This window comes from Micropterus salmoides, unplaced genomic scaffold (assembly GCF_014851395.1).
Source record: "Micropterus salmoides isolate LMB-PRFRI ecotype aquatic unplaced genomic scaffold, ASM1485139v1 Ms_hic_scaffold_6, whole genome shotgun sequence".
In the NCBI taxonomy this organism is placed as follows: Eukaryota; Metazoa; Chordata; class Actinopteri; order Centrarchiformes; family Centrarchidae; genus Micropterus; species Micropterus salmoides.
The window spans coordinates 6,728,218-6,744,169 of record NW_024044348.1 but is presented as its reverse complement, the minus strand read 5'-3'; the positions used below and the strand labels follow the sequence as shown (position 1 = coordinate 6,744,169).

General features: G+C 42.2%; 2 protein-coding genes and 2 long non-coding RNA genes across 7 annotated transcripts in view; 3 read left to right on the top strand and 1 right to left on the bottom strand.

The window, feature by feature from the left end:
• Positions 1-3,579, top strand: part of dbx1a (developing brain homeobox 1a) — a 41,338-nt gene extending 37,759 nt beyond the window's left edge. For all 3 annotated transcript variants that reach the window (XM_038702113.1, XM_038702111.1, XM_038702112.1), the window contains 4 exons: positions 402-776; positions 884-985; positions 2,531-2,733; positions 2,867-3,579. In XM_038702113.1, coding sequence (XP_038558041.1) covers positions 410-776; positions 884-985; positions 2,531-2,733; positions 2,867-3,154 — 960 coding nt within the window. In that variant the 5' untranslated portion in view covers positions 402-409 and the 3' untranslated portion in view covers positions 3,155-3,579. The remainder of the gene's footprint in view (positions 1-401; positions 777-883; positions 986-2,530; positions 2,734-2,866) is intronic.
• Positions 3,580-3,616: 37 nt separating this feature from the next.
• Positions 3,617-15,952, bottom strand: part of nav2a (neuron navigator 2a) — a 220,104-nt gene continuing 207,768 nt past the window's right edge. For both annotated transcript variants that reach the window (XM_038702109.1, XM_038702110.1), the window contains 14 exons: positions 15,504-15,673; positions 13,230-13,402; positions 12,953-13,106; positions 12,333-12,519; positions 11,746-11,846; positions 11,541-11,636; positions 11,069-11,246; positions 10,048-10,283; positions 9,093-9,244; positions 8,758-8,829; positions 8,414-8,610; positions 8,200-8,318; positions 6,965-7,165; positions 3,617-6,701 (listed from right to left, as the gene is read on the bottom strand). In XM_038702109.1, coding sequence (XP_038558037.1) covers positions 6,576-6,701; positions 6,965-7,165; positions 8,200-8,318; positions 8,414-8,610; positions 8,758-8,829; positions 9,093-9,244; positions 10,048-10,283; positions 11,069-11,246; positions 11,541-11,636; positions 11,746-11,846; positions 12,333-12,519; positions 12,953-13,106; positions 13,230-13,402; positions 15,504-15,673 — 2,162 coding nt within the window. In that variant the 3' untranslated portion in view covers positions 3,617-6,575. The remainder of the gene's footprint in view (positions 6,702-6,964; positions 7,166-8,199; positions 8,319-8,413; positions 8,611-8,757; positions 8,830-9,092; positions 9,245-10,047; positions 10,284-11,068; positions 11,247-11,540; positions 11,637-11,745; positions 11,847-12,332; positions 12,520-12,952; positions 13,107-13,229; positions 13,403-15,503; positions 15,674-15,952) is intronic.
• On the top strand, positions 9,167-12,404 carry LOC119890732. Its single transcript, XR_005442291.1, has 6 exons — positions 9,167-9,229; positions 11,109-11,275; positions 11,521-11,683; positions 11,773-11,901; positions 11,989-12,034; positions 12,337-12,404. It is a non-coding gene; the product is annotated as an uncharacterized LOC119890732 (long non-coding RNA).
• On the top strand, positions 12,415-13,281 carry LOC119890734. Its single transcript, XR_005442292.1, has 3 exons — positions 12,415-12,548; positions 12,951-13,025; positions 13,178-13,281. It is a non-coding gene; the product is annotated as an uncharacterized LOC119890734 (long non-coding RNA).

The window sequence follows — 15,952 nt, the reverse complement described above, 5'->3', positions numbered from 1 at the left end:
TGTAAAGACAGCTCTTTAATTAGACTGCTTGCCTCTGCCAAACAAAACAAATTGAAAAGAAAGTGGTCAACATGCAAAATTGATGACTGAGGCTCTTTTGTGGTGGGGACATTGTGTGTTGCTTGCTTATGAAGTCTAATGCAATCATAAATTGCGTCCTCCGGCCAATCAGCAGGCCGGGGGATGCGGCATGAAAGCGACCCATGTGGAGAACTTTGTTGAGCCCCATTGTTAAGGCTGTCAACCCAGAGCGGAGAGCCGGGGCGGGGGGGCAGGCTGCTATAAAACTTCTCTCCCCAGAGTTAGGAAACCAGAGGAGTTAGCAGCCATTCACACGACTGATTCTCTCAGCTACCAGAAGGAGTATCTCCGATTTCACACACTGATTTTTTTTTTAAAAGCCGGGACCATGATGATCCCAAGCATCATCGCGCCTCCTGCCCTCTACCCGGGTCTGTACCGGCCCGCCGCTTCTCTGCCACTTCACCAGACCCTGCCGTCCGTCTTCCCGACTCACTCCAGCTTTTTGGTGGAGGACCTGCTGCGGATAAGCCGCCCCGCCGCCTTCATTAACCGGACTGTCCCGTCAGCGAGCGCTTCCCTGCCCACATCCACCACCACCGTGTCCTTCAGCGGCGCGCCCGCGGAGCGCGCGCCGGCCACGACCACGGTAACGCGCGAACCGTGCTCGCTGAAAACGTCCGTGCCGAGCAGCAAGGACCCAACTTTTCTCAAGTTTGGAGTGAGCGCCATCCTTGCACCTTCACCAAAGATCGGTGAGTAGACAGGCTCCACTGTGTTTTCCTACCTTCAGTTTGAGTTGGTGTTTCTTTAGATGCATTTTTATCATTCAGGAATTTTAACTTGTGATTTTCCTCCACAGCCTCTTCACCCCCTACATTCCACAGCCTGCACTCCAAGACCTTCCCTATCCCCTGCTTTGACGGAACATTTCACCCCATATTCAGGACGCCTTATTTACCAGGTAAGCGCAACCTTTACGCACATCCCCTTATAGATTCATCTCTCTTTAGCCTTTAGAATTCTGTCTGAACTAATTGCATTTAGATGTAAAACACTTTCACCCCCTGTCATAGATTTTTACCAGAAAAGAAGAAATCACTGTCTTATTAATGGGGACTGCTGGCTCTGGCTCCTACCGGGACCCACCCACCCACCCCCTAATTAACCAATTATCCCAAATCGTCACGCTCTAAATTTGAGGCGGGGTGGCGAGTTATAGTCCCCTCTGCTTCCCATTGGGGGGCGTTTTGGCATTTCCCCGGCCCCGCGTTTTCCCACAGAGCCCGGGGGGCCACTGGGTCGCTGTGGTGGGCAACAAAGCCTCCAGCACCATGACCAATTTGGTCAGCTCCCACCGGGCGAACCACCCACACACCCCGGAGAGTGACTTTTACCAGGGGGGGGCCAAAGGCGTGAACCAGTCATGCACTAATTTCCCTATTAGGCGCTATTGAGAGTTTTCAATATTCTCACAAGACCACATAGCGCGTCCTTGTTCCTGATTCTGCTGCGACCACAGGGCAGCTACAGTCAGGAAGTCTAATCGGCAGTATGCAGAGAGGAAAAGTGTCTTGCGCAGGTGGATTTTGAGCCCAACTGCATCCAATATGTCCCAGCTGGGGAAAGTTTCCCCTGCTTGCTGCACGCCCATAGGATAGGTTACCACTGACCTCCAGTGCTCACTCTCTCTGTGCCCTAAACGTTCCTCTATTCTCCAAGTGGGCCAATCAACGAGTTGAGATAAAGAATAATCTCTTAGAAAAGTCTATAAAGTCGCTAGTCCATGCTTTCATTCAGGCAAATCATAATGGAGATGGAGTCTTTTCATGGGCTCAGCTGAATGCCTCAACAAAACAACTCCAGCGTCCTGAATAGCTTTTCGTGTTCATTTAATGAAAATGATTTGAAGGCACGAAGAAAAAAAATCTCCTCCACTTTTACCCCCCCCCCCCCCCCCCCCCCTCCAGGCATCAGTATTCTGGTATGCAGTTGTGTTTAGTTTGAAAGTGTAAATCTCCTTTTGTTGCGATAATATATGGCCTTCGCCGCCTGTCCAGAGTCTTTTCTGCGTTAGTTCATTACTACACAATTACCGTTCACGGTTTATTAACTCCTCTATCCGCCCTCACAGGGTTCCTTAAAGGATATGCTACCTCTTTACCATACCAATGCGGTTGGGGACCGGCCAATGTGCTAATTAGTCACCTCGTGCCATTTCACTCAAAACGGAGACGTATTGCACAGTTCCAAAGGTGGAAAACTTCCAATAATACCGGTTGAAAAGTATGGCCTTAAAGAGAAATCATTATATTAATATAGAGCCTCTGCATGTGTCTGGTTTTAAGTTTAGATTTATAAAGCAATATCTTTCCCATCTCTTAGTCATTTGGGACTGAGGCTTGTTTTAAGGATCATTTCTTCTCTGCGAACAGATTTTTTCTTCTGAGATGTGGCAAAGAAAACAAAGCTAACAAGTTCCAATTTCTCTTCTGTGTTTGTATTGTAGCATCCTCATCCGTTGTCCCCGTCCCCGGGACTTTTTCGTGGCCTCTGGCCGCCAGAGGGAAACCCCGGAGAGGGATGCTAAGGAGGGCGGTGTTCTCCGATGTACAGCGCAAGGCCTTGGAGAAAATGTTCCAGAAACAGAAATACATCAGCAAGCCCGACAGGAAGAAACTGGCCTCTAAACTGGCCCTAAAAGACTCGCAGGTAAAAATTCACGCGTGCTCAAATGTGCGTAAAATGTGTAAAATGTCGTGCGTAATTTGCGCGTAAAGACGTTGTTGCGCAAGCCACTGCATCGGACATAGAATTTTGTCACTCATTTTCTCAACGTCTACAGGTGAAAATCTGGTTCCAGAACCGGCGGATGAAGTGGAGGAACTCCAAGGAACGAGAACTGCTGTCTTCCGGTGGCTGCCGCGAGCAGACGCTGCCCACGAAAGCCAATCCGCACCCGGACCTCAGCGACGTGGGCAAGAAGTCCTCAGCCGAGGATGAGGAGGATGAGGAAGAAGCATTCAGAAGAGAGAGAATGAGGGTGGCAGGGTCCAGCATCTCCTCTCCATCTCTTTCCAGTAAGCACTCAGACTTCTCAGAGTCAGACGAAGAAGAAATAACAGTATCTTAATTTATTAAAAAAAACAAATATAGAGATCTAACCCATGCTTTGTTTTCATGAGACTGTGACCAGATTTATAAGAAGCTGCCACCCTGAAACCGACTCCATAAATGTCATTGTTCAAAAAATAAGTTTCACTCAAGTTTGTTGCTTCATCAGCGCATGCGCTCTGTACAGGATCTGCTTCTGATACATTTTGCTGTTTTGCACAGCTTTGTTCAATTGTACAGTATTTTGTACAATTTTGTATGGACATTTTATGCCAAGAATACCGAGTTCCTTTTACCATGACCTTGAATAGAGTTGTTTATTGACAAATGTAGCTATTTCGTTAATTTATATGAATTTGTTTATTAATTGTTTTATGTGCTGTATATATGTTTATTTCACACTTTTTGTACAAATACCAAATAAACTTGTAAACAGTTCCAAGTCAATTGTGTGTTTAAAAAAAAGAACCGATAGACAAAATTCAATCATAAATAATTATTAATTTTATTGAATCACAATAACTTAAGACTAGTACAGTGATAGATTAATTCTCCGAGCCCTGGACAGACCAGTGATGACAAACAGCACCAATCTGCTCTGATGTAAAGAGACTGTACACAAAATACTCCTTTTCAAGTACTGTAACAAATCAGCTAGAAAAAGTCATCAAAATGCTTCAAGATAATTATTTACAAAGTTATGTTACATATAAAAAATGTACATCGCAAAGAAGGCAAAACATTCATTGAGGTTGTGAGTAATAAACTGACAGACTGGTCATATGCTTCCACAACATCCACACCTCTGAGCAGGCTTTACACAAAACGGAGAATCAGTTTGTGCTTACAAAGGACCGTATCAGGAAATCCTCTATCAAATACACACATGGACAAAGAACATGGGCAACAAATCAGAAACGTCTTTCACAAATCAGGTTCATGCTGTTTATCTCAACAGTGCTGAAAAACGCATTTGGAGAACAGAATGAATGTTGCATAGGATCGGTGACAAAAACACTGAAAGTGATGCATGACCCCAGCTTTAAACGCCCGCCTGCCCTTCCTAGATGGCAGGCTGGGATGTTTAAAACAAAGAAAAAGTACAATATTCTTTATTTTCTATGCCACAGAAATGTTAAACCGTTTTACATTATCATTCAACCACAAGTACCTTTAACTTCAGATTAATTATATCACTATAAAGAAAGCAGCATATACACTAGTTTTCACTTAGTTCAACATGTTTGTTATGACAGTTTTGTTCATCACAAATCACAGAATCAAAACGGACTATGAGCATGGCAAAAGCACAGTAAAAGGATGGGGATGAGGTATAAAATCAACATGTCTTCTTAAACTTCCCTCATCCAATCAACCTGCAAAAGGTTCTGATTTTGAGCACCAAAACATCTATATATTTTTCTTTCTTGCTAGTGGTCCAAATTAGTCTGGGAACCAGATGAATCTGCAAGCTAAACAGATTTCCAGCCAACCTGGCCCAGGTGGGGCCAACCACAACCGTTTCTCTAATATGTGGCGGGTTTGATTTGATGACTGTACAGAGGAACGAAGTTGAGGCATTTTCGTAAACAACCAAGATGGCTGTCACTGATGTGGAACATTCCGTTGAGTCCGCTAACCTCTGGATTCTCCAGTTGAGTCCAGAGGAATTTTGGTCTCTGCCTTGGAAATCGAAAATGAACTGAGGGGTTCCAGGCTAATTCACAATTGTAAATTGGTCTGGCAATGTCAGGCTAGGTCCAATATTTACACCAGCTTCACAGCACTGGGTCATACATGCATACAAATTATTTTGAGACCCAAAGTACTGCTTCTCATTCACATCTTAATCCCACAGCACTGGCGTTTGATATGATGACGGGTCGAAGCCGCTCCTTGACAACTGTAGGTGCTTGAGGAGAGTGTCGACTCAGAGCCCTGTTAAGTTTACAGCCATTTAGACAAATAATCAGCTAATGCACATATCTGTTAGAAAAGAGTAAGGCATTGTTAGAATTCAGTCCAGCACCAAAAGAGATTTGTGCTACAACAGCCTATTTGGGCCAATGTGCAAGGAGATTATTAAGTGGTCAAAGCAAGAACTTAAAAGTGGTAGAGGCGTTATTTGTGAAATTACAATGGAGAATTACAACACAGAAAAGGACATTATCTTAAGTGGTAAAAGTTAAAAGGAAATATCTAGCCATGGTGAATGTTAATTTCCCAGTTAGTGCCCTTTCCTCCTGAAAGACTCTTAAGAGATTTTATATATTAGATTTTGTCCTTGCTTTCTAAAATTAGCTACAGATGTTGTTTTGGGTTGGAATAGCTTTTTAACTGTGTGCCCAATAAAACGTATGCACTTAGTGTGTTATTATTTCAAAGGAACTATTTTCTGGTATAACAACAGTTCCTAAGCTATGATGCAGGATTTAACCTTGATGAAAAGTGCCGTATGATGTGTCAACTCCAAAGGAAACTAAAGTTCAGCAAAGATTGTGATGGGAACTTTTGATTAAACACTTGTCTCCTTAGTTTTGAGTTTTCCACAGCCTTTGACATCATTCTGGTGGTGAAGCTTCAGTGCTGTTGCTTCAGTGTTTGCCAACTTCTTTTGTTTACCAGTTCTCATCCTTTTTGTTCACTGAATGCAGACATTTTATTCAAAAACATTTTGATCATCTTAATTACTTTTGGTGGACATATCTCCTTCATGGATTAGTCCTACATCATTCTTTGCAACTTTGGAGTTGAATGAAATCTCTAGAGTTTGTGATCTCTAGGTGCTTTTGGAAATGTGAGCAGGTATGCTGTAGGACTCAACATTCACTTTGACTTGATTTATCCTCCAGCAATCACACATGCAACTTCAGCTGTAGAAAGGGAAGAGCACAAAAAGGCAGGCTGTTCATCCATCCATCCATCCATCCAGCAGCAGCCTCATCTGCGTGTTCTTAGCAGCTGGTAGCTCAAGCTCACTGATGCTCTAGAGACAAGGGCCTGCATCACCATCTGCAGGCAGCTCAGGCACACTGCAGCTGGGCAGTATCTGCCTGATGAGCTTGCAGCTCGGTGGAGGATGGAGAACTCATGGCTGGTGTTTAATTATGCTGATGGCAGGTGATGATGGTAATGATGATGCCTCATCAACAGTGACAGGCAGTGTGCTTTTATTCTGTCTGTCTGAAGTAGATTTCAGGCTCCTGACCGAGGAGCCACGGGCCACAGCGGTGAAAAACAAAACAGTGCAGTAGAAACTTTTGTTGCCCATTTTCTGAAATGCATTTGAACTTTAAGTATTTGGGTTACCTGCACCCAAATTAAGGTGTCTGGATTTTGTGGCATGAAATTATATTCTCAACAAAAAGTTCTCACAGTGAGAACAGTTCTTATAAAAAGTTCCTCCTGAAAAGAAATCCCAGTGTTGCATTTTGATGGCATCACAGGGTCGACTCCAGCGAAGAGTCCAGGATGTCGTCCTGGTGGCTGTTGCTGTTGGAGTCGCTGTCGTAGCTCTGTGGACTTGATGATGTTGCCGCCTCCTTCAGACGCATCAGCATGTTCATCTGTCAGCAGAAACAAGTGTCAGTCTTAACAAGCATTACAACTCAGAGATTACTGTTACTGAGTTTTGCAAAATTTCAAAAGGCTCTATTTTCGCTTAAAATATGTGCTGTTTATGTACTACCTTTCAAGTGCAGTAGCAAGCAAGGAAGCCAGCTAGTTAGTGGACCGTGAGTTAAGATTTATTTCTCAAACTACTATTTCCAAGCTCAAGAATCAACTTTCACAGTTGAGACTGTTCTTCTCCATGTGCATTTCTGCTCACCAGTGGGTCTGCGTCGCTGTCGCTCTGTGGTGGCTCTTTCCGGACTCCTTCTCTCGGGGCAGAGTAGCCATCGAACCCCACATCCTCTGGGCGGAGCTGCAGCAGCGGAGGCCATTCGGCTGGAGTTGGGGTGGCTGACCATGGGTAAGTGTCAATCACCCAGGCAGCAGGGTCCTCCCACGCAGCCCTGCGGCCATACAGCTACAGAGAGACAGACTGTGTCAGAAACACACTAGAACATGAGGCAGATTTATTATTTTGGATTTGAACGCGAGAAGCATAGTGGCTTGGCGAGCAGTCTGTCTGTAATCTGAGGTTCAGTTTGTGAGTAATTATTTAAGGTCAGCTTAGCGTAGAAATGTCTTTGCCTTTAAAAGGCAGGTGCTAATTTTTACAGGCTAAACCTAAATCTCAGTGACAGCAGGTAAAAGTAAGAGCTACTAGAAAAAAATCTGATTATTTTACAAAACCAAACAAAGAGGATGGAGAATTGCAACTGTATGGTCAACAAACTTAAATTTATCACCTACTGAGCTGACTGTAGTCTTTTTGATAGGATAATTTTATAGTGTTGGCTTGTATTGTATATTCTATATTTTTTGTATGATTCCAGTGGCTTAATTTTCTTAGAGATCATTTTAAGAAACATATGAATAACTAAAGATTAGTTTTCAAATTTTGAAAGCCAAGTTAAGTCGGGTGCAGATAAACTGCAGCTTTAGTAAAAAGTATTTGCATTTCAGCATCACTACATTCTGGTTTCTCTTCTAAACTGGTAGGTCTGGAGTCAAATTCCTCTACTTAACTCTGTCTTTCAAAGCCCCACTCTGAGGTTGTGATCTTATTGTATCATTATTAGTTAATTAGCTGCTGCCTAATTAAATCAGATGCTAATTACATGCGAATTAAGAGAGCAAATTGAATCCATTTCACTTTGATGAACCCTGGTCCAGTGAGAGGGCAAATCTGAATAATTCCATAATTGTCAAACTTATTACATTTCTACTTCATTCAGCTGGATCCTTCAAACATCCCCTCAGGGTGTCAAATCAAGTCTCTCTGAAATAAATAAAAGTATGAACAAAAATAAATTAATAAATAAAAATGACCTAAATCTTAGACATGGGCCAACACCAAAAACCTAATCTGTTGTTTTTTGGCCAGAGCCCAATCAGTCCATTTTTCATTTAGTGCAAATCGAAGGAACAAACTGTATGTGCACATGAGTGTGTTACCTGTAGTCCCTCTCGTACGGCCTCCAGCATGTAGGGGATGATGGAGTAGTTCCAGAGGTCGGTGAACCAAACCCTGGATCCCTCTACGTCTATGGGACAGGACAAGAAGAGACGAGGTCCTGCACGCCACAGGGCAGAGAGGTGAGACGCTCATTGTTTCTACACATTGACATTTATTAAAGGATCTTTCTTTAATGGTGCATCATTCACTTACCGATGGTGACGTCAGAGGAGCTGTGTGTCTCCAGGAAGCGGTTGAGGTGGTGCCAAACTCGCGGAATCCAGTCAATGATCTTCACCAGCTCCACGTTCCGTGTTCGGCTGCCAATCTCCATCTCGATCAGCTTCCTCCTTAGGTAGCGACCGAGGAAGCCTTTCACCGGCTCCATGTGGTTTGCACACAGCACCCACCTTATCAGAGAAGACACATGTATATCAGGACTTAGAAATATCACAATATAACATTTTCCCCCATATTTACCTATATAGAGATGTATTTTTTTTTTATTTAAAAAAAATTTATTTTAAGATCTTTTTCAACAACATCCAGCAGTTTACCTGAAGTTGTGGTGAAGCTGCAGGTTGGGGGCAGATGACGTGGCTTGGCTCATGGTGCCAATAATATAGGGGCTTAAGGGAGAGAAAACATTGATCATTATTGTTTCTCATCAGTCCATTAAGTCATACCATACTTAATAAATCAACAGATATGTTGTGTTAAAGTAGAATGGTTGAAGGTTTGAACAGGAAGCAAATGTTGTTGTCTTACTATACATAGGTACATACTTTTAACAAACCTGCATATTTTAAGTCTTTACTCAATAGTAAATCAGTGGATGTGTATCCAAACATTCATGTTTAGCATGATTGTGCACATGTGTCTGTGAACTTACCAGTGCTGGTAGATGCAGTTGAAGATGCCATTGAAGATGTCTCCCAGGGAGCTGACATGGTGCAAGTTGTCCAGAATGACCACCAGAGGACTGTCCGCCCCTGGGACACCGCTGCACTGCTCCGCCAAACCTGAAAGGTACTGACGCAACTCCTACAGAGAGAGAGAGCATTTGAAATCATGTTATTATTAGTATAAGCCAGCATGTTTGGATGACGATTAGAGGAAGGTTAAGTTCTTTAATATGATGATCTTAATTGTCTTGATGTGTTAAATTAACAACATGGAGCCCTAATTTTACCATCTAGCACTAATGCCAAAATGCTAATTTTTAAAAACCTGCAGGTCAAAATGGCTTTCTCTCACTTTAATCAACTTTTGGCATAAAACACATCACTACCAATAAGCCAGCAGGGAGTGTTGCCACAGACACCAGATTTTAAAACCATGGTATACTGTGAATACAGAGAGATTTACCTGGCAGTGATGGGCTTAATTGCATTTAGCATTGTGTGAACTTGTTTGGTAAGGGCTTGAATGTTACGGACGTTCATTTACGTACGCACTCTTTAATGTAGTGATTTCTTTGATTAGTAACCTAACGCACATCTGAAATTTACAGCCTTTAGTTTAATAAATAGTGGGTTAGTTGTTTATGGATAGATAGATAGATTTGATTATAGCTCTTATGGCTATTGTTTGAAATATGAAAATAGACTTGTAATTCATCAGAAAATGCAACAGAATTAAATTCAACCTATACAAGACGTCAATTTTAATGTTTCAATACTAAAGAACAGAAAAAAAGCTAAAAAGTCTGTATAGCTGACAAATTTATACATGATTTCCACATAGCTGCCAGTGTGACCTACTATAGAGAAATTCTACAAACTACTACTAACACTTTGATGGATGCAGGTGCAGACAATACAGAATTTGCACCAAGTATTATTTACCTTGCTGGACTTGTGGTCCACGTTGAAAGTGACAACAGAGTGCGGTGTCAGAGGTCGGCCCTCCAGCAGCAGCAGGTGTCGAGATAGCTGATTGGCCAGGTAGGTCTTTCCTGTACCGCTGGGGCCCGACAGGATGACGCGTCTGTGCTCCTTCAGCAGGGAGACGTAGCGCTGCAGCATTGGCTTCGGAATCAGAGTGTCAAACACCAGCGAATCCACGTTCTCACTGCTCACACCTGGACACATGTCAAAAGAGTTTAGATGATACTATCTTATTCATTTCCTAAAACTTTTATGTATGCTTTGCCTGAGGTTTTTGTTAGGTAGTATCAATTATATGCAAATCAGACTACTCCCTTTGTCTTTTGACAACAAGCTACCTGTTTAACCTCCTTTACTTGGTAGGCTGCTCGCGCACACACGTGGAAATGACAACTCAACTCAATGATATTCAATTTATCATGATATTATTAAGCGAAAAGCAGTAAATGGTCACATTTGACGGGCCATTTTTGCTCAACAGGCCTAAATGACTTTAAAAGTAAAAGTTTAAAACTACAGTTGTTGATTTATTCGTTTGGACAAAAGCCACAGACTGGCTGATTAATGGACTAATAGTTACAGCACAAGATGCACCGCTGTGACTGAATTATTTTGTAAACCTTTAAACTGCCTTGCCTATGTCTACTTTACTAAGTCATTATGGACATTTCCCACAATGCATTTGACAACGAACCAGAGAAATGTCACCAGCGTTCAGTCAAAAGCCAAATTTCCATCTCGATCTTCTATTTCAAATTTAACCAACCAAATGGATGCCTTTGGATTTCCAAAGTTCTCAGTATCCATTGTTTTCTGACAAGATTTTCTCTTGGCACATGACTTAAAAACATGAATACGAGCAGCTGAGTAGTGTAAATAACAATAATAAACTTGACTGTAACTAAAGAAATGATTACTCCTTACACACTAGCAGAACAGAATTATCATTTGCAGTGTTGGCTTGATGAGGCGTTGGTACCTTTGAGCTGGATGTTGATGGTGTTGCTGTCTCCCACCAGGTAGCCGCAGGGCAGCAGCTCAGGTGTGTGGGCGGCGCTGGGAATACTGGGCCGGTGGATCTCTCCAATGTTGTATCCCTCCACGCTGTCTGAGCTCAGGCCCAGCTGGCTCACAGGGTCCACATGGGTGATGTACTCCTGTCAGATACAAAGGCTCGGCATTTAAAGTAAAGTTTTTGTGAAGTTTATAAAAAGGATAACAGCTACAGTGCTTTTTCTGAACGGAAGAACCTTTCAGAGTGGTTAAGAAAATAGTTGTATTTTAAACAACTCTGCATTTTTTGTTATAGTATAAAACTGCCAAGATCCTTAAAAACTTTTAGTTAACTTTCAAAGACTTAAAACTGAACACTAAAAACACTGATCCCGAGGTGTTTGTGACATCGTCTTGTTATCGGATTCTGTATCGCAGATCTCCCTGTTTATCTTTACCTTGAAAAGGCGTCGGACAACTCCGTCCAGGACGTCCCACTTTGTTTTACCACTCACACCGATGCAACCAATCAGAAAATGACGAGACTGGCCCTCCTGTGGTGGAAAAACACGACTGGTTTTAGATATCAAAAAGCCTACAGGTACAATAACCATCTTCACCAACAAAAATCTGTTTGAGTTGTATTTTTCAAACAGGTTTCACCTTTCCCCACTTGCTGTCCTCGTCCAGGCTGACGACCATCTTCACGCGTCGCCCCTCCTTCCTCATCCCTCCCTCTCCGCCTGTGTCATCCAACAGCATGTCTGACAGGAAGGAAGAGCAAAGTGAGACAAGGTTTCCACATTTCCCATGACCTTGGTAAGGATTTGACAGTTTTAAGTACCAAGGTAAAACAACCAAATTCAAATTAAGGTAATGGCCAGTTTTCCATGTTTTCCCTTTCAGAAAGCAAGCTGCAGAAAGCCGACAATAAGCAGTTACTTAAGCGCAAGTAAATTCACTGTGTAATAATCTGACACATATGCCATCTGTTTATTGGAGGAAATGATTCACCTTTTGTCTACAGTGATCTCACACAGTCTTGATATACATTTGTGCTTGTGACAGAAAATTCTAATCTCTGCATTTAACATAATAACTAACCCATTAATGAAAAATGTTTACGTAAAAAAAAAAAAGATAATGTTATACTGTATGTCCCAACTGTCACATGGGGTCGAAGGCTTTTTTGTATCTAATTTAAATCTACCAGGAACTGTGTAGGTCCCATGACATTAGCTCTGTCTTACCCAGGCTGGTGGACTCACTGGTGGTGAGGTTGAGGCTGTGCTGGGAGAGCCCCGGTACAGTTCCCACAGCCTGGCTGTGTGTGTGAGGGGGAGGAGAGGAGGAGATGGAGGCCTGGGAGCCCGTCCTGCTGCCCTGATTCTCCACCTTCAGACGGTCATTCTCTGCCTTCAGCTTCTCGATCTCCATCTGCAGAAACACACAAATGCACAGATGAAGTAAACTCAATTCTAAACTTAAATGATAGCTCCCCCTTCAGCCCCCCCTTCTGTATTTAAATGCCTGTTGAGTGTCCTTTCAAATGTCTCCAAAATCTGAACCGGAAGTTAAGTCAGGTGTAGTTGTAGAGTTAGAAATTGTTGACAATTTATTGAATCACCATAATCCGATCAATTAGTGCAATGTTTTGAAAGCTAGTACAACTAAACAATACTACGAGAGCTTGTTTACATAAAGCATTTCTCAAACTAAAACTACAAAGAGTTTTTATTATTAAAGATAAAAACTGCTTTGCAAGATAATAACACTGTTCATCAATTAGGTAAATTCAAGTAACAAAGTTGTATATTTGTTTGATGTGACGTTCTCTAATACAAGTGTGTGTGTGTGTCTATTTGCAGACCTGCATGCGGTTCATGGCCTCCCGGAGCTGGTCCAGCTGATGAGCAGAGCTGAGAGCCTCCAGGCGGATATCAGTCAGTTTCATCTCCTTCTCTCTGAGCTCACTGCGCAGCTGCATCACAGTCTCTGCCTCGCTGTCCAGACACTCAGACAATCTGTATGTGCACACACACAGTTTAGTGACATGAAATATTTAGATTTAAGAGTAGATTTTATGTTTCTATAGGATAAGACAGAGCTCCCAGTCCTGCAACTATGAGGTGATGAGGTCTACGTACAGTGAGTTGGAGTGCGTGTTCCTTAGCATGTGGCTGGAGGCTGCGGTGCCGTTGTGGGGCAGTTTGGGGGAGGACGGCAGCGACGAGTCTGTCATCTCCTCGATATCAGAGTGAGAAGAGGCCGACTTGGGCGATTTCTTCTTGCTGAACGCTTGTTTGAAGGAGCTCCGCAGCTGCAGGTAGAAAACAGAGAAAGGAGGACAATGTGAGCAGGCGAGGGACACCAAAAACACACGGCTGAGAGGGAGAGGAGGAGGAGTGTGCCGGGGAGAGTGGAGGAAAACAGCTGTTAAAAAGTGTAGGTGAGTCAGAAGGAAAAAGGGAATTATGGGTAGGCTGTCTTATGACTTGAGCAGCTCTAAACGCAAGAGAAAGGTGAGTGTATAGCTACTGATTTATACTTTACTCATGGCTCATTGTTTTTGTTTTCAAAATTGGAATTGTATATTTATATTAAAATGGTGAAAATCAGTATCTGAATAAATAATTAAAAATGATTAGATCACAGGAAGCAGGTGACAGTGTTGACAGTCTTTTGAGAGAGAGAATTCCATTCAGATGTGCGTGTGTGTGTGTTTCACACTGGAAATTAAATATTAAAAATGTACTTTGCAGTGCAATGACTTTTTAATTGAACTATTATTTTTCTAAACTTATTTAGAGGCAATCTGATGCACAATTTGCAACATAATTAACTAAAACAGCAATGTTTTGTAAGCTGTACTTGTCATTGCTCATTTAAAAAAAATCTGTAAAAAAACAAAAATGATGAGTCATATTCAAACTACACTTTTAGGAATGTCCCAATATCTTTTTGATTTCCTTATAAAATTTCATGAGAACTTGTGAGAAATGGCCTCTGTGCTGAATAGATAGGACAAAAGTGCTGTGACTCTACTGAAACAGACTCATTCTCTTTTCTTATCATGTGGGGGTTGAAATATGGACATTTGGTTCACTGTTGGATTTTTAAAATTGGAACAGAGACACAAGCTATATCACTAATACCCTTTCTCTGTGTTTAAGTAATTTCAAGTGGATTTTTTTTCTTTTCAAGAGTTGACTCAATTGTCATAAGAGCAGTTTTAAGGGAGAGGCAGGCACTACTGTGGCAGCAGAGGACAGGAGAAAAAGGACAGAGGTTAGTAACCTAGAAAAGTGCAGGGGTTAGGCAGCTTTGTTTCTTTCATTTCACACAGCATACCATTCTTACCTCATAAACCTGCCACATGAAGCGAAGCAAAGGAAGACAGAGACAAAAGCACATGATCATATGGGTTTGGGTGGTTAATGGGTTATGGAAGGACAGAGATTAAACTAAGAGATTAATCTACAGGCCCCTACAGTACAAAAGCTGATTTTATTTTACATCCAGGCAGCTGCAGGCTAATGCTACATCACAACCACCATGAAACAGGGGGTCTTTCATGATCTATTATATACTCTTCAACGTACGTAGCCCCTATGTACTCCACATCATACACACCACATGAGCACCTGCATGGAGGAGCCTCCTGTGCGGTCTCATCTGCACAAACTGACAGCTGGAAGCACATCCACATGCACACAGGAGGGTCGTTTATTATCACTGTGACCTAAAGCAGGAAACTCCACACCAGCTCATGTCTTTTAACACACACAAAATCACCACACTGATCTTCTTAGAATTCAACATCAGGATCAGATACTTCTAACCCCAGGCGGCTAACACAACATCGTTTCAGTCTACAAGACGACAGACAGGGGAAAAAAAAAAAAAGTTGCGTACGTCGTCATCTTTTATTTGTCCTCTGTTGCACAAAAACGTCTTTCAAAAACAAAAAGGAAAAAGTTAATGTGTTTGAAGTTGTAAGTTAAAGCATGTAAGGTTATTTTTGTATGATCACTAATAAAAAACAACTAAGGAACTGACACTAGGACTAGACACTAGCCAGTCGGCACTGACTTGGTATTTTGCTGGCCAAAAGACGATTACTAAAACCACATTTAGCTCGGTTTTAACCTAGATGTCTGAAGATCTTTTGACCTGCAAATCACCAATTAAATTATTACTTGGTATTCAACAGGACTGAATCTATGAAGTGTATATATATAGTTTAATCACCTTTTCCCCAGTGAAAGAAGCCTAAAAGGGGAGATTCCCAAAAATGTGACACCAACACACACATGAAAAGACAAAAAGAACAAACCACCATGAGTGCTGGCTGCTTGTCTCATTGCACAGTGAAATCATGCGTCTTCAGATGTATAACTTTTAAATTTGCAGTATCTTACCCAGTTCTTCTTGTTCTTCTTCTTGTTCTTTGAATCGGCATCCATGTTGGAGCCCACGCTGGAGTGGCTAGTTGCGCTGGTGATGCTGCTGACGCTGTCAGAGGAGTGCTGCCTTCTGATGCGCAGGTCTGGCTGCTGATTCTGCTGCTGTGGACTACCGTTACTGCTGCCTGAGGAGAGACAGACAGTGGCAGAAAATGTATGCGCTTGTCATATATTAATTTGAAATATGTCTTTCATTAAATAACAATGTCTGCTTATCAATAAAATGTTGTAGTTGCTTTGTGGTTCGGACAGATTGTGGGATCCTTTTTGTACAATTAGTCCTTCAATGGCCTTTCTCAAAGACCTGTCCCTCAAGACATTCATACAAGAGTGCAGAGGCCATCTTGCATGTGTACACTAAATATTAATTTATTTGCATTACAAATGCATTAGTCAACTTCTGA